The sequence below is a fragment of the Cygnus olor genome, chromosome 8 (genome assembly GCF_009769625.2).
Source record: "Cygnus olor isolate bCygOlo1 chromosome 8, bCygOlo1.pri.v2, whole genome shotgun sequence".
In the NCBI taxonomy this organism is placed as follows: domain Eukaryota; kingdom Metazoa; phylum Chordata; class Aves; order Anseriformes; family Anatidae; genus Cygnus; species Cygnus olor.
The window spans coordinates 7,350,604-7,369,866 of record NC_049176.1 but is presented as its reverse complement, the minus strand read 5'-3'; the positions used below and the strand labels follow the sequence as shown (position 1 = coordinate 7,369,866).

General features: G+C 47.8%; 1 protein-coding gene across 1 annotated transcript in view; it reads right to left on the bottom strand.

Moving 5' to 3' along the window:
• Nucleotides 1–5,090: 5,090 nt before the first annotated feature.
• Nucleotides 5,091–19,263, bottom strand: part of LOC121073938 (complement factor H-like) — a 31,565-nt gene continuing 17,392 nt past the window's right edge. The window contains exons 7-18 of the mRNA XM_040565517.1: nt 17,506–17,706; nt 16,447–16,641; nt 15,772–15,948; nt 14,842–15,024; nt 14,005–14,205; nt 12,936–13,130; nt 12,263–12,439; nt 10,375–10,575; nt 9,304–9,498; nt 8,628–8,804; nt 6,742–6,942; nt 5,091–5,422 (exon numbers count right to left, since the gene is read on the bottom strand). Of these exons, the coding sequence (XP_040421451.1) occupies nt 5,409–5,422; nt 6,742–6,942; nt 8,628–8,804; nt 9,304–9,498; nt 10,375–10,575; nt 12,263–12,439; nt 12,936–13,130; nt 14,005–14,205; nt 14,842–15,024; nt 15,772–15,948; nt 16,447–16,641; nt 17,506–17,706 (2,117 nt within the window). The 3' untranslated portion in view covers nt 5,091–5,408. The remainder of the gene's footprint in view (nt 5,423–6,741; nt 6,943–8,627; nt 8,805–9,303; nt 9,499–10,374; nt 10,576–12,262; nt 12,440–12,935; nt 13,131–14,004; nt 14,206–14,841; nt 15,025–15,771; nt 15,949–16,446; nt 16,642–17,505; nt 17,707–19,263) is intronic.

Sequence of the window (19,263 nt, the reverse complement as noted above, 5' to 3'; positions counted from 1 at the left end):
TACACCTCAAATAATATGTTCAGTTTTGGGCCCCTCTCTACAAGAAGGACATTGAGGTGCTGGAGCATGCCCAAAGGAGGACAACAAAGCTGGTGAAGGGTCTAAAGAACAAACCTTATGAGGAACAGTTGAGGCAGCTGGGCTTACATAGCTTAGAGAAAAGAAGGCCCAGGGGAGACTTCACCACTCTTTACAACTACCTCAAAGAAGGTCGTAGCAGAGTGGGTGGTGGTCTCTTCTCCCAAGCAAGAAGCAATAGGACAAGAGGGAATGGCCACAAGTTGTGCCAGGTAAGTTTTAGGTTGGTTTCCCTCTTCACTGCAAGGACTGTGAAGCATTGGAACAGGCTGCCCAGGGAAGTAGTTGAGTCACCATCCCTGGAGGTATTCAAAAGACGCATAGACGTGGTGCTTAGGGACATGGATAAGTGGTACACGTGACAACTCTAGGTTAACAGGTGGACTTGATGATCTTAAAGGTCTTTTCAGTATGAAGCAAATATTAACCTGCAGAAACTGTGATAAATGCATCTATGACGATGCTGTTAGCTTTCCAGAACTTGAGAACTAAGTTGCCACAACTGGGTTAGGAGGTCAAAGCTCTGCAACACAAGTTGAGGACGAAGGTAACAGGGCACAAAGGATGAAGTAAAGCAGCAGTCAGAACCAAACAACAGCTGGCTCACCAAGCTACTCTATCCAGTTATGCAATTTTATTTTCTTCGTAGGAAGAAGATACCATGATAATTTTGCTTGGCAAGAGCTAGCGCTCTACTCCATTCCACCTTTAAGAATTGCAAAAGCCTCTCTACAACACACTGTTTACTCCAGCCTAAATGATTCTGAGATCCTGTGTTTGTGTGCCATTGATGTATTGCTGTGGGGGGAGGGGCGGGGGGGAGTTATAGAGGTGTTTTACTGCTATTATCCACAGGTATCAGGTGGTTACTGTCTTTTATGAGATCTGCCTCTTCCCCCTCCTGTTCTTGTGATGGCCCTGTTTTGCAGTAGTCTGCCTCATCCACTTCTTCCTCCTTCCCCTTCCTAGTAGAAGTTTCCTCTTTTCCTAAACAAATTGGCTTCCTCTTCCATTGTTTCTTCTTAAATATAAGGGCAATTGATACAAGAACAGGCCGGTTCTCTGGTTCAGCTGCAGTGTCTGCTGTGAGAGTTGCAGTAGATGTAGTGCTCTGGATTGGATCCAGAGGCATTCTCTTCTTTAGGGTGCTGAATAGCATTGATTTTTGTTTGATAGGTAGAGGCCAGGCCCCAGCACAGTGCAGAGAGCTATAAACCTCTGGCTAGGGACATACTTTTTTAAAAAAATTCTATCCTTTTTTTTAGGATTCTGCATTTGTTCAGGGATGAAGTCCAAAACCATTGGAAAGTGACAATTGTGATAGGTACTTGACCATATCCTCCCATACACCCTGCCAACCATAACCATCCTGCCTCAGGGCAGATCTCTGGGTGATATTGTTAAATAGCCATTTAACCTTAGCCAAAGCCAGAAACACATGCAGGAGACATAGCAATGGGGTTGTGCTAGTTTTATGTTAGGAGACATTGCAATGGGATTGTGCTAGTTTGAACATCCCAAGAATATATAAGATTTTCAGGAGCTATTGTAATTAGCCTGGAGGAGAAAAGGTAAAGACTACATGATAAGAGTTTCCATAAGAAGGTTCCTGAGGTGCAAGAATGATGGCAATACTGAGTACAAATACCAGATTACGTTAACAGTCAGTGTAACACGAGCACATGCTCTATACACACTGACAAAAACATAAAATTTGGCGAGCCCCCAGAGTTGATAAACAACAGGAAAGGAATTAAGAAAAACAGCCTTGACAGCAAATAAATCAACATTATAAACAAATATATCCACATTGTGACTGGCAACTATTAAACAGTTATAATGCTTATAACAAATTTGTTCTAAAATGCTCTGGTCAGATCTGTCATTGTCTCAAGCCTTCATGCCCTGCATTGGGTGTCAAGAGTACTGTTGTGGTTAAACCTGACATGCAGGCAGCTAAGCATCATGCAGCTGTAAACTCACCATTCCTTCTCCTGCCAGTGGGATGGGGAAGAAAACTGAAAAGTGCAAGAACTCATGGGTTGAGATAAGGACAGTTACATACGAAAGAAAATGAAAAGGAAAGAAAAGACCACCCCCCCCCCCAAAAAAAAAAAAAAATAACAAAAAGAATAAATAAAGCAGGTGAGGCAAGTAGAATTGCTCACCATCAGCTGGCTGATGCTCAGCCAGTCCCTAGTCAAGGGCTGCCCCCCGCCCCTCTGCCCCAGTTTTATTGTTCAGCATCACTTTACATGGTATGGAACGGTCCCAGTTATATGGTCCCTTTGGCCAGTTGGGTTCAGCTGTCCTGGTTCTGTCCCCTCCCAGCTCCTACTGCATCCCCAGCTTCCCAGCTGGCAGGGCAGCACAAGAAGCTGAAAAGTCCTTGGCCCTGTGTAAGCACTGCTCAGCACAACTAAAACATCGACATGTTATCAGCATTATTCTCACCCTCTATCCAAAATATGACACCATACCAGCTACTAGAAAGAAAACTAACTCTATCCCAATCAAAACCAAGTACATATTGGTCTAGCAAACAGTCTCACTGCTTCTAATGGGAGTTCTAGGTAGACAGCAGTTCACAGACTTGAAGTGGTTTTGTCCCATCATTATTTTCAGAAATTTCATTTGCTTTCTACTGGATCTTAAAGTAAGAACTACAGTCTTCTCATTTCTGGTCTTAGAGGCACATGAAAGTATTCCAACCTCAAAACAAAAGGAGAAAAAAGGAATATTTGGAATTCCAGTTCGGACTAGAAAAGAATGAATGAAACACTCCTTTTTCCAATGTGAACAGCATGTAGCTAAATCTATCTAGCTAAATGCCCAAAGTCTGCAACCAAGTGTGAGCAACAATAGTATCTGAAGTGCGACATAGCATCCATCTGTACACATCAATGAAGTGATTCCAGTGATAATGAAATATTATTTCAAACATACATGAAATATGCTGATATACATGTAATTTACCTGCTCTGGTCCTGAATAAAATATCCAGGTCAAGGTGATTGCAGAGTAAAGAGCTCCTTGCTGGCAGCAGTAATCCTGTCAGATGGCCAGCGTGAGTAACAATCAAGAAAAGAAAGTCAAATCTTCTATCAAATAATCAGATGGAAATATTACCTCTAAAAAAGGAAAATTATTTTCCTTATTTATCCTGGCTGTTAAAAATGACAGCCACTATTTGACAAGAATGATGCAGACTTTCTTGAAAATAGATGTCCCTCCATCATCTGTTCCCCAAAACAAAACATTGGTACCATGATTTACATAAATATTGCCTAATTTAAGGAATTTTCAGTATAAACTGTGATTATGATGATTGGTAATTATTCCCCATTTCAATGCTTCATTGCAGGGCTGACAGGAACAGGAGACCTTCACCTTCTTCTGATAACGGGAATAAATGTCACTGTCTTCTTGAAAGAATATACACCAGCTTCAACAGCAACATATGGATATATATATTTATAAAATTAAGGAAAAATAATCTTGCCGGATAAAATGCTGGCAGATGGAGACATATACTAGTTTGTTAAGTTGTTGAGGATATGTATTCTATAAAATAAGACACAAAGAGAAGTACGAATATAGTAGAACTAGAAAGACACAAAGTTCATGACACATTTTGTCCTGGTTTCAGGTAGGACAGAGTTAATTTTCCTCCTAGTAGCTGGTAGGGTGCTATGTTTTGGATTAGGATGAGAAGAGCGCTGATAACATGCTGATGTTTTAATTGCTGCAGAGCAGTGCTTACACCAAGCCAAGGACTTTTCAGCTTCTTGCTCTGTCCTGCCAGCGAGCAGGCTAGGGGTGCAGCAGGAGCTGGGAGGGGACAGACCCAGGACAGCTGACCCAAAGTGGCCAAAGGGGTATTCCATACCATCTGACATCATGCTAAACAATATATAGGGGTGGCTAGCCGGGGTGGGGGGCCGGCTGCTCGGGGATAGGCTGGGCATCGGTCAGCGGGTGGTGAGCAATTGCATTGTGCATCACTTGTTTCGTACACATTATTACTAGTAATACTATTATTATTATTATCATTATTATTGTTGTTATTCTTTTCCCTGTCTTAATAAACTGTCTTTATCTCAACTCACAGGCTTCACTTTCCCGTTTCTCTCCCCCATCCCAGAGAGGGAGGGGGGAGGGTGAGCGAACGGCTGTGTGGTGGTCAGCTGCCAGCCAGGTTAAACCACAACACATTTTTAACAAAAGTACCTTTCTATGGTAGTTATCCAAAACCAACAAACCATCAAGGAAAAAGTTATACAATTTTATACGAAGAGCAATTCTGTTTCAAGCTCTGATCAATATTTTGAGTGAGCAAGTGTGAGAAGAGAAAGATACTTGTTTGATACTTCCCAGCTAAAAAAAACAAATAAAAAAATCATTACTGACAACGAAGGATATTAAATCCATGCCTCCTACCAAGCCATTAATATTTCATTCCATTGTCAAAACTCACACTATCTTCACTTATTAAAAGATATAATCAAAAGTGATCTAAAGTGAAAAAGTATACTAAACAAGGAAAGAATTCTATTACATACTGAGGTAAAAACATTGAGACACGTTAATCATGAATTGCTTAATTCCAGTGCAATAAATGAAGAAATAACAGCCTATTCTTTTCTCCATTGGTTTGAAATGCATCCTCAAAAGATACAGAGAGAAACAACAAGAACCTAAGCACAAATTTCAAAGAATGCAAACCCTTTCTTTGAAATGTGGCCCCATGATGTGACAGCCCCACAAGGAGGCTTTCACTAAGAGTGTCACATCCCAAGTATTACATAACTAAAGGCACTGCCACAGCTAAATATCTGCAGGAGGTCTCAATGAGTGGCCACATCACTAGACAGTTCTTTGTTGCCATAACCCCAGGCTAAATTCCCAGGCAAGCACATGGAGAAGAAGCTAGGAGCAGACAAGACCCCCCACACACACTACTTGCTGATGAGCAAATTAGCTGCACGCTTTAATTCATATCTCAGTATGCCACCAAAGCCAGCCTACTTCAGGATGCAAATGTTAATAAAATAACAGTGAGATCAATACAGAACAAAAGTAAGAAGGAAATACAGTCATTTGAATGGATAAAATGCAAATACCTTTACAAAAAAGGTTAAGTGTAAAAACAATCATACAACAATTCAAAGGAAAAAAAAATAAAAAGGCAAATTCCAACACAGAACATTGGCTAAGCTGCAAACACAGCACAATGAAACAGCAAACTCCAGGGAAAACTGTGCTCAAATCACTGGGTTGGTCAAAGCATCTTTCATTTCTCCAGCTGGGCTCCTCCATGCCCTTTCCATTTATCCAAAATACCCTGCAGTGTAAAGAAAAAAAGTGGAAAAGGAATGAACACCACGGCTGGCACATAGACATGTTTCTTGAGAGCAGTAGACAGCAAAGTTGCCTAATATTCCCATTGCTTCAATTTCATTCCCCAAGCCCCTTGGAACAGGAGCAGCCCCACGACAGACACAAACTGGTAGAGGGTTAAGTGAAGGCCCCTAAAGCTGACCCTCCCTTCTTGTCCACAATTCTACAGAGCACTGTGCCCTCCACACAGAGCACTTATATTCACATTGGGGGTAGTTAATCACTACATCCATGCACTGTGCCTCAAAATCCTCTGGGTTTGAGACTTCCCGGTAGGAAAAATAGCATGTAAATGAAATAGTCTCCTTAGAGCGATATGTGTTAGATCTTCTCCTTGACTGTCTTAGTTTAATATTGTTCCTCTTCATTTCTGTCTCACTCAATCTACAGTTCCCTTGGGAAGAAAATAAGAGAAAAAATAGAAAAAGATACGAACAGCCACCACCACAACAGAAAGTAGTTCCGTAATTTGCCTGTAGACCTCATATTGTCAACTGAACCTCTGAAGCTGTTGGTACCAGCTGAGTGACTGAAACTACTTATTCTCCTGTGCTGCATCCCTGCTGCATCTGTCCCCTCCCGTATCAACGCACAGTGCCGATGATGAAAGGCAAAAGCCCATTTCATACCCTTCAGCAATGTCACAGTAATCGGGGCTTGGGGAAATTGTAGGAGGAGGCAAGCACAGGTTTCGTGCTGCAGAAGCCTGTGAAGGCCTGCAATGGGCATTGACCCCCTGCCTCCACACACACCAGAGCACAGCACAACCAGAGAGGAGCTGGGAAGGCCACAGGTGCAAAGGGGGCGCAGCTGTGGCTGCAAGAGGGAAGCAGGAGAGAAGCTTGCTGGGACAAAGCCCTGCCTACACAGGCAGGCTTGGGAGAGCCTGCAAGGAAATGGTCTCCTGCTCTTCAGCCCTGCCACAGTCAGGGAAATGGCACCTTCCAATTTCAGGGAAGCCACTTGCAGGGAACTTACCAGCCCTTCCGTCCTGCCTGGAAGCGGCCGGGCAGGCCCAGCACCAGTAACCCTGATGAGCCCCAGTGAGCCCGTTCCCCAGGAGCCTTTCCAGCTCACGTACGCCAGTCGGCGGCTTCCTGGGGGCACCTCCCCTCATGGCCTGCAGCTTTGCAGGGTGCTCTCACACCTTGGTGCTCCGCTATTACTTCCCCAGGTACACTTGCTATGGGCTTTCCTCTCAGCTTCTGCACTAAAACTGCAACAAGGCAGCGGCCAAGCAGTGACAGAGTGGAGGTGACTTACTTCCTGGCTTGCACCGTGGGTATTCTAACGTCCCGTCCATACACTGCACTCTGAATGGGGAAGATGCTGGGTCCTGCACATATCCTATTTTACAATCAAATTCAATAAAATCTCCTGATGTCGAGTACAGCTTTCTTTCTCCTCTCCATCTCAGCTCAATATTGTTTCTGTCCATATCTTCTTCAGAGGCCGTACAAGCCGCTTGGAAAAGGCAAGAGAAGGATGTGATCAGTTCATACAGATGCACAACATATACATTTCAAACCACACACCCCCACACCCTCCCAAGGCCTACAGATGTTCTTCACATCACAAACCTCTTCCAGCAATGTGCTCTCACCCTCTGAGTTTTCAACAGGAAAGACATTCTCAACAAAAGAAAAGGGAAAAAACATGACGGCTGAGATGCTGGCTGCACACCGCTGTGGAGAGGCCTTTGCCCTCTGACAGTCTCACAGGGCAAGGGGGAAGCACAGCCTGGGGTGGGGGCACTCAGCAGGCAGCAATGAACATCCCTGAGTCTTTTTTGGGCTCTCTCCTTGCCCCCGTCCCAGCACGTCTCAAATTCATTTCCTCGTGGCCCTGGATTTCCTTGCACTCACACCAACCCACCCTCCCTCCTCACAGCCTGCGGACCGTAGCAGCGTCCCCAGCTCAGAAGCACGGCACACCGGTGGAGCTCCCCCCACAGAAGCGGCTCAGCCAAACTCCCCTCCTCCTGGATCTGTTGGTGACTGGGCGCAGGGAGGGACAGCAGGCAGCAGAGGCGGCTACACGAGCTGACCTCCAGAGGAAATTCCTTCTGCACAGGAGAAGCACCAGCTGCTGTTCTGCCCTGTCAGCGTCGCAGCCCCAGCACAAGTGCTGCTTCACAAGTGAAGCGCCCACAGGGCCTGAGAAAAAGACAACGAGCAGCTCACACAGCTCTTGGCCACGCAGCACGAGCTTCCACCTACCCAAGCAAACTGGGGGATTTGTCCACTGCCCGTCAGTACAAGTGATTTGCTCAGGTCCTTTCACGACGTAGAAACTTGCACACTTGTATTTCAGAGTTGCACCTTGGGGGTATTGTTTCAACGGAAAGGAAAGGATGTCTCCGTTTTCAATATCTGGAGGTGGGCCACATTGTCCACCTTCCCCTGGAAGAACATTACCCATTAGAAAGAAAGCTATCAGAGTTTATTTGCAACAGAGGCCTAGCCACAAATTCTTCAGAACACCACGTAGGCAGTACTTCGAGAGACTTGGAGGAAAGCAGAGAGAAAACTGTCACCTTGACAAGAAAAGCTGCATTTGTGCATGTGCTGAAACCTAGCACATGCCTCATGAAATCAAATGAGATTATTCAATGTGCTCGTGAAATCCTGGGCACCAACATGGTACCAGGTGTTAGCTCACCCATCAGCTACGACCCGCAGGTAACGTAACAGTGGAGTCAATTACACGGCATTCACGAAGGCAATGCACCACTTGCATTTTCTGGATGTCAGCTGGCAGGAGAGCTGTGAGCTCTGTTCTCCAGCGCAGCCAGCACAATTTCTCACTCTCTTCACATTAGGCATTCTCAGAAAGCAGATTTGCAGAAGTGAAAGGTTGGAGTCTCAAAATCAGACCTGGCCAGCAGTTGCTCTCAGCCTCAGGGTGCTTTTCCAGATGTGGCACTCCTTGAGTGAAGCCATCCAGGTTACTCATCTAGTAGACTTCCATTAAACACATCCTGCCACCACAAATGGAGAGATACCAGGGAAAATCCCTTTTTCCTGAGTCTGACAGATATTGTTGCACTTGCTCACAGTCCTGAGGCTGAAATTTGGAGACCTAAATGCCACTGAGCTAGCTTGAGGGCAGTCTTCACTGACAGTCTACTGCATGGAGAGAGAAAGCACCTTTGCACTGGGGCAGCTCTGTCCAGGTCCCATTCTGACATGTTACGGTGGAAGCCCCCGTCATCTGAAAATCTTGCCAGCACTGATAGTGAGCTGTCTCCCCAGGCAAATACCTTGGCTTTTTAACACCTTGAACTTTTCCACCAGCAATTTCTGGAGGAGGTTCACACGTCCCATCTGAAAAGAGACATTTCTGCACTCGATTTGTAGGCACTCACATGTTCCCCTACACAAACTACAGTTATGAGAATCATCTTGTTACTGACCAGATGATGTTCTTCAGCGCAAGAGACAATATTGCCTTACCAACATGATTTGATTATTTTCCCCCCCTTTTTTCCTTGACCATGAGTGTTTCTAAACACTGTGAACCCCAGGAATGTGAATTAACATGACAATGGCAGCAGAACACCTTCCACATTCTCAGGAGATGACAGTGACAGTCAGAGCTTCTAGAAAAAGCCAACATTTCTGTAGCTACACCATATGGCACAAATGCCCCCTTGCAAGGCCACAGCCCTCTGCTGAGAACCTGAGTGCTTCTGAAAATTACAGATGTAGCAGCCAAGCTGGCTCTCTGCTGAACCGTAGAGCTCCAAAGAGGTTATCAGTTTGCACTGCTGGGTTGTTATCCACAGTTCTACAGAGCACTGTGCCTTCCACACAGAGCACTTACATACACATCTGGGATAGTTAATCACTCCATCCTGGCACTGTACATTAAAATCCTCTGGGTTCGAAACTTCCTGGTAGGAAATCTTGCATGTAAACAAAATATACTCCTCAGAGTGATACGTGTAAGATCTTCTCCTTGACTGTCTTAGTTTAATATTGTTCCTCTTCATTTCTGTCTCACTCAATCTACAGTTCCCTTGGGAAGAAAAAAAAAAATAAGAGAAAAAATAGAAAAAGATACGAACAGCCACCACCACAACAGAAAGTAGTTCCGTAATTTGCCTGTAGACCTCATATTGTCAACTGAACCTCTGAAGCTGTTGGTACCAGCTGAGTGACTGAAACTACTTATTCTCCCATGCTGCATCCCTGCTGCATCCGTCCCCTCCCGTATCAACGCACAGTGCCGATGATGAAAGGCAAAAGCCCATTTCATACCCTTCAGCAATGTCACAGTAATTGGGCCTTGGGGAAATTGTAGGAGGAGGCAAGCACAGGTTTCCTGCTGCAGAAGCCTGTGAAGGCCTGCAATGGGCATTGACCCCCTGCCTCCACACACACCAGAGCACAGCACAACCAGAGAGGAGCTGGGAAGGCCACAGGTGCAAAGGGGGCGCAGCTGTGGCTGCAAGAGGGAAGCAGGAGAGAAGCTTGCTGGGACAAAGCCCTGCCTACACAGGCAGGCTTGGGAGAGCCTGCAAGGAAATGGTCTCCTGCTCTTCAGCCCTGCCACAGTCAGGGAAATGGCACCTTCCAATTTCAGGGAAGCCACTTGCAGGGAACTTACCAGCCCTTCCGTCCTGCCTGGAAGCGGCCGGGCAGGCCCAGCACCAGTAACCCTGATGAGCCCCAGTGAGCCCGTTCCCCAGGAGCCTTTCCAGCTCACGTACGCCAGTCGGCGGCTTCCTGGGGGCACCTCCCCTCATGGCCTGCAGCTTTGCAGGGTGCTCTCACACCTTGGTGCTCCGCTATTACTTCCCCAGGTACACTTGCTATGGGCTTTCCTCTCAGCTTCTGCACTAAAACTGCAACAAGGCAGCGGCCAAGCAGTGACAGAGTGGAGGTGACTTACTTCCTGGCTTGCACCGTGGGTATTCTAACGTCCCGTCCATACACTGCACTCTGAATGGGGAAGATGCTGGGTCCTGCACATATCCTATTTTACAATCAAATTCAATAAAATCTCCTGATGTCGAGTACAGCTTTCTTTCTCCTCTCCATCTCAGCTCAATATTGTTTCTGTCCATATCTTCTTCAGAGGCCGTACAAGCCGCTTGGAAAAGGCAAGAGAAGGATGTGATCAGTTCATACAGATGCACAACATATACATTTCAAACCACACACCCCCACACCCTCCCAAGGCCTACAGATGTTCTTCACATCACAAACCTCTTCCAGCAATGTGCTCTCACCCTCTGAGTTTTCAACAGGAAAGACATTCTCAACAAAAGAAAAGGGAAAAAAACATGACGGCTGAGATGCTGGCTGCACACCGCTGTGGAGAGGCCTTTGCCCTCTGACAGTCTCACAGGGCAAGGGGGAAGCACAGCCTGGGGTGGGGGCACTCAGCAGGCAGCAATGAACGTCCCTGAGTCTTTTTTTGGGCTCTCTCCTTGCCCCCGTCCCAGCACGTCTCAAATTCATTTCCTCGTGGCCCTGGATTTCCTTGCACTCACACCAACCCACCCTCCCTCCTCACAGCCTGCGGACCGTAGCAGCGTCCCCAGCTCAGAAGCACGGCACACCGGTGGAGCTCCCCCCACAGAAGCGGCTCAGCCAAACTCCCCTCCTCCTGGATCTGTTGGTGACTGGGCGCAGGGAGGGACAGCAGGCAGCAGAGGCGGCTACACGAGCTGACCTCCAGAGGAAATTCCTTCTGCACAGGAGAAGCACCAGCTGCTGTTCTGCCCTGTCAGCGTCGCAGCCCCAGCACAAGTGCTGCTTCACAAGTGAAGCGCCCACAGGGCCTGAGAAAAAGACAACGAGCAGCTCACACAGCTCTTGGCCACGCAGCACGAGCTTCCACCTACCCAAGCAAACTGGGGGCTTTGTCCACTGCCCGTCAGTACAAGTGATTTGCTCAGGTCCTTTCAGGACGTAGAAACTTGCACACTTGTATTTCAGAGTTGTACCTTGGGGGTATTGTTTCAACGGAAAGGAAAGGATGTCTCCATTTTCAATATCTGGAGGTGGGCCACATTGTCCACCTTCCCCTGGAAGAACATTACCCATTAGAAAGAAAGCTATCAGAGTTTATTTGCAACAGAGGCCTAGCCACAAATTCTTCAGAACACCACGTAGGCAGTACTTCGAGAGACTTGGAGGAAAGCAGAGAGAAAACTGTCACCTTGACAAGAAAAGCTGCATTTGTTCATGTGCTGAAACCTAGCACATGCCTCATGAAATCAAATGAGATTATTCAATGTGCTCGTGAAATCCTGGGCACCAACATGGTACCAGGTGTTAGCTCACCCATCAGCTACGACCCGCAGGTAACGTAACAGTGGAGTCAATTACACGGCATTCACGAAGGCAATGCACCACTTGCATTTTCTGGATGTCAGCTGGCAGGAGAGCTGTGAGCTCTGTTCTCCAGCGCAGCCAGCACAATTTCTCACTCTCTTCACATTAGGCATTCTCAGAAAGCAGATTTGCAGAAGTGAAAGGTTGGAGTCTCAAAATCAGACCTGGCCAGCAGTTGCTCTCAGCCTCAGGGTGCTTTTCCAGATGTGGCACTCCTTGAGTGAAGCCATCCAGGTTACTCATCTAGTAGACTTCCATTAAACACATCCTGCCACCACAAATGGAGAGATACCAGGGAAAATCCCTTTTTCCTGAGTCTGACAGATATTGTTGCACTTGCTCACAGTCCTGAGGCTGAAATTTGGAGACCTAAATGCCACTGAGCTAGCTTGAGGGCAGTCTTCACTGACAGTCTACTGCATGGAGAGAGAAAGCACCTTTGCACTGGGGCAGCTCTGTCCAGGTCCCATTCTGACATGTTACGGTGGAAGCCCCCGTCATCTGAAAATCTTGCCAGCACTGATAGTGAGCTGTCTCCCCAGGCAAATACCTTGGCTTTTTAACACCTTGAACTTTTCCACCAGCAATTTCTGGAGGAGGTTCACACGTCCCATCTGAAAAGAGACATTTCTGCACTCGATTTGTAGGCACTCACATGTTCCCCTACACAAACTACAGTTATGAGAATCATCTTGTTACTGACCAGATGATGTTCTTCAGCGCAAGAGACAATATTGCCTTACCAACATGACTTGACTTTTTCCCCCTTTTTTCCTTGGCCATGAGTGTTTCTAAACACTGTGAACCCCAGGAATGTGAATTAACATGACAATGGCAGCAGAACACCTTCCACATTCTCAGGAGATGACAGTGACAGTCAGAGCTTCTAGAAAAAGCCAACATTTCTGTAGCTACACCATATGGCACAAATGCCCCCTTGCAAGGCCACAGCCCTCTGCTGAGAACCTGAGTGCTTCTGAAAATTACAGATGTAGCAGCCAAGCTGGCTCTCTGCTGAACCGTAGAGCTCCAAAGAGGTTATCAGTTTGCACTGCTGGGTTGTTATCCACAGTTCTACAGAGCACTGTGCCTTCCACACAGAGCACTTACATTCACATCTGGGATAGTTAATCACTCCATCCTGGCACTGTACATTAAAATCCTCTGGGTTCGAAACTTCCTGGTAGGAAATCTTGCATGTAAACAAAATATACTCCTCAGAGTGATACGTGTAAGATCTTCTCCTTGACTGTCTTAGTTTAATATTGTTCCTCTTCATTTCTGTCTCACTCAATCTACAGTTCCCTTGGGAAGAAAAAAAAAATAAGAGAAAAAATAGAAAAAGATACGAACAGCCACCACCACAACAGAAAGTAGTTCCGTAATTTGCCTGTAGACCTCATATTGTCAACTGAACCTCTGAAGCTTTGGTACCAGCTGAGTGACTGAAACTACTTATTCTCCCATGCTGCATCCCTGCTGCATCCGTCCCCTCCCGTATCAACGCACAGTGCCGATGATGAAAGGCAAAAGCCCATTTCATACCCTTCAGCAATGTCACAGTAATTGGGCCTTGGGGAAATTGTAGGAGGAGGCAAGCACAGGTTTCCTGCTGCAGAAGCCTGTGAAGGCCTGCAATGGGCATTGACCCCCTGCCTCCACACACACCAGAGCACAGCACAACCAGAGAGGAGCTGGGAAGGCCACAGGTGCAAAGGGGGCGCAGCTGTGGCTGCAAGAGGGAAGCAGGAGAGAAGCTTGCTGGGACAAAGCCCTGCCTACACAGGCAGGCTTGGGAGAGCCTGCAAGGAAATGGTCTCCTGCTCTTCAGCCCTGCCACAGTCAGGGAAATGGCACCTTCCAATTTCAGGGAAGCCACTTGCAGGGAACTTACCAGCCCTTCCGTCCTGCCTGGAAGCGGCCGGGCAGGCCCAGCACCAGTAACCCTGATGAGCCCCAGTGAGCCCGTTCCCCAGGAGCCTTTCCAGCTCACGTACGCCAGTCGGCGGCTTCCTGGGGGCACCTCCCCTCATGGCCTGCAGCTTTGCAGGGTGCTCTCACACCTTGGTGCTCCGCTATTACTTCCCCAGGTACACTTGCTATGGGCTTTCCTCTCAGCTTCTGCACTAAAACTGCAACAAGGCAGCGGCCAAGCAGTGACAGAGTGGAGGTGACTTACTTCCTGGCTTGCACCGTGGGTATTCTAACGTCCCGTCCATACACTGCACTCTGAATGGGGAAGATGCTGGGTCCTGCACATATCCTATTTTACAATCAAATTCAATAAAATCTCCTGATGTCGAGTACAGCTTTCTTTCTCCTCTCCATCTCAGCTCAATATTGTTTCTGTCCATATCTTCTTCAGAGGCCGTACAAGCCGCTTGGAAAAGGCAAGAGAAGAATGTCATCAGTTCATGCAGACACATCATGTGTCCAACAAAGCAAAAGGGAAAAACGATGATGGCTGAGTCGCCACACACCGCTGTGGAGAGGCCTTTGCCCTCTGACAGTCTCACAGGGCAAGGGGGAAGCACAGCCTGGGGTGGGGGCACTCAGCAGGCAGCAATGAATGTTCCTGAGTCTTTTTTGGGCTCTCTCCTTGCCCCCGTCCCAGCACGTCTCAAATTCATTTCCTCGTGGCCCTGGATTTCCTTGCACTCACACCAACCCACCCTCCCTCCTCACAGCCTGCGGACCGTAGCAGCGTCCCCAGCTCAGAAGCATGGCACACCGGTGGAGCTCCCCCCACAGAAGTGGCTCAGCCAAACTCCCCTCCTCCTGGATCTGTTGGTGACTGGGCGCAGGGAGGGACAGCAGGCAGCAGAGGCGGCTACACGAGCTGACCTCCAGAGGAAATTCCTTCTGCACAGGAGAAGCACCAGCTGCTGTTCTGCCCTGTCAGCGTCGCAGCCCCAGCACAAGTGCTGCTTCACAAGTGAAGCGCCCACAGGGCCTGAGAAAAAGACAACGAGCAGCTCACACAGCTCTTGGCCACGCAGCACGAGCTTCCACCTACCCAAGCAAACTGGGGGATTTGTCCACTGCCCGTCAGTACAAGTGATTTGCTCAGGTCCTTTCAGGATGTAGAAACCTGCACATTTGTATTTCACAGTTTGACCTTGGTCATATTCTGGCAATGGGAAGGAAAGGATGTCTCCGTTTTCAATATCTGGAGGTGGGCCACATTTTCTACCCTTCCCTGGAAGAAAATTAACCATTAGGAAGAAAACCATCCGAGTTCAGTTGCAACAGAGCCCTGGCCACAAATTCTTCAGAACACCACGTAGGCAGTACTTCGAGAGACTTGGAGGAAAGCAGAGAGAAAACTGTCACCTTGACAAGAAAAGCTGCATTTGTTCATGTGCTGAAACCTAGCACATGCCTCATGAAATCAAATGAGATTATTCAATGTGCTCGTGAAATCCTGGGCACCAACATGGTACCAGGTGTTAGCTCACCCATCAGCTACGACCCGCAGGTAACGTAACAGTGGAGTCAATTACACGGCATTCACGAAGGCAATGCACCACTTGTATTTTCTGGATGTCAGCTGGCAGGAGAGCTGTGAGCTCTGTTCTCCAGCGCAGCCAGCACAATTTCTCACTCTCTTCACATTAGGCATTCTCAGAAAGCAGATTTGCAGAAGTGAAAGGTTGGAGTCTCAAAATCAGACCTGGCCAGCAGTTGCTCTCAGCCTCAGGGTGCTTTTCCAGATGTGGCACTCCTTGAGTGAAGCCATCCAGGTTACTCATCTAGTAGACTTCCATTAAACACATCCTGCCACCACAAATGGAGAGATACCAGGGAAAATCCCTTTTTCCTGAGTCTGACAGATATTGTTGCACTTGCTCACAGTCCTGAGGCTGAAATTTGGAGACCTAAATGCCACTGAGCTAGCTTGAGGGCAGTCTTCACTGACAGTCTACTGCATGGAGAGAGAAAGCACCTTTGCACTGGGGCAGCTCTGTCCAGGTCCCATTCTGACATGTTACGGTGGAAGCCCCCGTCATCTGAAAATCTTGCCAGCACTGATAGTGAGCTGTCTCCCCAGGCAAATACCTTGGCTTTTTAACACCTTGAACTTTTCCACCAGCAATTTCTGGAGGAGGTTCACACGTCCCATCTGAAAAGAGACATTTCTGCACTCGATTTGTAGGCACTCACATGTTCCCCTACACAAACTACAGTTATGAGAATCATCTTGTTACTGACCAGATGATGTTCTTCAGCGCAAGAGACAATATTGCCTTACCAACATGATTTGATTATTTTCCCCCTCTTTTTTCCTTGGCCATGAGTGTTTCTAAACACTGTGAACCCCAGGAATGTGAATTAACATGACAATGGCAGCAGAACACCTTCCACATTCTCAGGAGATGACAGTGACAGTCAGAGCTTCTAGAAAAAGCCAACATTTCTGTAGCTACACCATATGGCACAAATGCCCCTTGCAAGGCCACAGCCCTCTGCTGAGAACCTGAGTGCTTCTGAAAATTACAGATGTAGCAGCCAAGCTGGCTCTCTGCTGAACCGTAGAGCTCCAAAGAGGTTATCAGTTTGCACTGCTGGGTTGTTATCCACAGTTCTACAGAGCACTGTGCCTTCCACACAGAGCACTTACATACACATCTGGGATAGTTAATCACTCCATCCTGGCACTGTACATTAAAATCCTCTGGGTTCGAAACTTCCTGGTAGGAAATCTTGCATGTAAACAAAATATACTCCTCAGAGTGATACGTGTAAGATCTTCTCCTTGACTGTCTTAGTTTAATATTGTTCCTCTTCATTTCTGTCTCACTCAATCTACAGTTCCCTTGGGAAGAAAAAAAAAATAAGAGAAAAAATAGAAAAAGATACGAACAGCCACCACCACAACAGAAAGTAGTTCCGTAATTTGCCTGTAGACCTCATATTGTCAACTGAACCTCTGAAGCTGTTGGTACCAGCTGAGTGACTGAAACTACGTATTCTCCCCTGCTGCATCCGTCCCCTCCCGTATCAACGCACAGTGCCGATGATGAAAGGCAAAAGCCCATTTCATACCCTTCAGCAATGTCACAGTAATTGGGCCTTGGGGAAATTGTAGGAGGAGGCAAGCACAGGTTTCCTGCTGCAGAAGCCTGTGAAGGCCTGCAATGGGCATTGACCCCCTGCCTCCACACACACCAGAGCACAGCACAACCAGAGAGGAGCTGGGAAGGCCACAGGTGCAAAGGGGGCGCAGCTGTGGCTGCAAGAGGGAAGCAGGAGAGAAGCTTGCTGGGACAAAGCCCTGCCTACACAGGCAGGCTTGGGAGAGCCTGCAAGGAAATGGTCTCCTGCTCTTCAGCCCTGCCACAGTCAGGGAAATGGCACCTTCCAATTTCAGGGAAGCCACTTGCAGGGAACTTACCAGCCCTTCCGTCCTGCCTGGAAGCGGCTGGGCAGGCCCAGCACCAGTAACCCTGATGAGCCCCAGTGAGCCCGTTCCCCAGGAGCCTTTCCAGCTCACGTACGCCAGTCGGCGGCTTCCTGGGGGCACCTCCCCTCATGGCCTGCAGCTTTGCAGGGTGCTCTCACACCTTGGTGCTCCGCTATTACTTCCCCAGGTACACTTGCTATGGGCTTTCCTCTCAGCTTCTGCACTAAAACTGCAACAAGGCAGCGGCCAAGCAGTGACAGAGTGGAGGTGACTTACTTCCTGGCTTGCACCGTGGGTATTCTAACGTCCCGTCCATACACTGCACTCTGAATGGGGAAGATGCTGGGTCCTGCACATATCCTATTTTACAATCAAATTCAATAAAATCTCCTGATGTCGAGTACAGCTTTCTTTCTCCAGTCCATCTCAGCTCAATATTGTTTCTGTCCATATCTTCTTCAGAGGCCGTACAAGCCGCTTGGAAAAGGCAAGAGAAGAATGTCATCAGTTCATGCAGACACATCATGTGTCCAACAAAGCAAAAGGGAAAAACGATGATGGCTGAGTCGCCACACACCGCTGTGGAGAGGCCTTTGCCCTCTGACAGTCTCACAGGGCAAGGGGGAAGCACAGCCTGGGGTGGGGGCACTCAGCAGGCAGCAATGAACGTCCCTGAGTCTTTTTTGGGCTCTCTCCTTGCCCCCGTCCCAGCACTTCTCAAATTCATTTCCTCGTGGCCCTGGATTTCCTTGCACTCACACCAACCCACCCTCCCTCCTCACAGCCTGCGGACCGTAGCAGCGTCCCCAGCTCAGAAGCATGGCACACCGGTGGAGCTCCCCCCACAGAAGCGGCTCAGCCAAACTCCCCTCCTCCTGGATCTGTTGGTGACTGGGCGCAGGGAGGGACAGCAGGCAGCAGAGGCGGCTACACGAGCTGACCTCCAGAGGAAATTCCTTCTGCACAGGAGAAGCACCAGCTGCTGTTCTGCCCTGTCAGCGTCGCAGCCCCAGCACAAGTGCTGCTTCACAAGTGAAGCGCCCGCAGGGCCCTGAGAAAAAGACAACGAGCAGCTCACACAGCTCTTGGCCACGCAGCACGAGCTTCCACCTACCCAAGCAAACTGGGGGATTTGTCCACTGCCCGTCAGTACAAGTGATTTGCTCAGGTCCTTTCACGACGTAGAAACTTGCACACTTGTATTTCAGAGTTGCACCTTGGGGGTATTGTTTCAACGGAAAGGAAAGGATGTCTCCGTTTTCAATATCTGGAGGTGGGCCACATTGTCCACCTTCCCCTGGAAGAACATTACCCATTAGAAAGAAAGCTATCAGAGTTTATTTGCAACAGAGGCCTAGCCACAAATTCTTCAGAACACCACGTAGGCAGTACTTCGAGAGACTTGGACTCATGTGTTCCCCTACGCAAACTACAATTAATGGAATCATTTTTTTTTAACCCAGCCAATATTATTTATCTCCTACTGCCTTCCCAACATGACTTGATGTTTTTTCCCCCCTCCTTTTGTCTTGGCCATGAGTGTTTCTATCCGTCAAACATTGAATACCAGGCATGTGAATTAGGAAGTTACTAGTGACATGAATCCTGGGCAACAGTGAGAACAACCATTTAAACAGCCACTACTACCTGCCATGCCACTGTCTAGAGGAATTCAACTAACCACGTAGCCACTGGATAACATACATAGCTCAAGTGAGATGAAAGGGTTATTTCTTTTGACATGCAGAAGACTACTGCAGGGTCCAAAAAAGTAAGACTCCAAGAAGAAGCATCCTAAAACAGATGGGTGAAAACGGGAGCACCTGCAGGACTCTTCCTGCTGTCCGTTTACCACAGACATTCAATGTAACTCAAAACAGGGTCATGGACTGCAGCAGGACAAGGGAGCTACCATTCAGGAGGAGTTAGTTAGGAAATCCAGAGCCCCCCTTCTAACCTTCCGCCCTGTCTAGGCAAAGGATGCCTCAGCCAGAGGCGCAGGAGATGAAGAACAAAAAGCTGTCATCCTTCCTT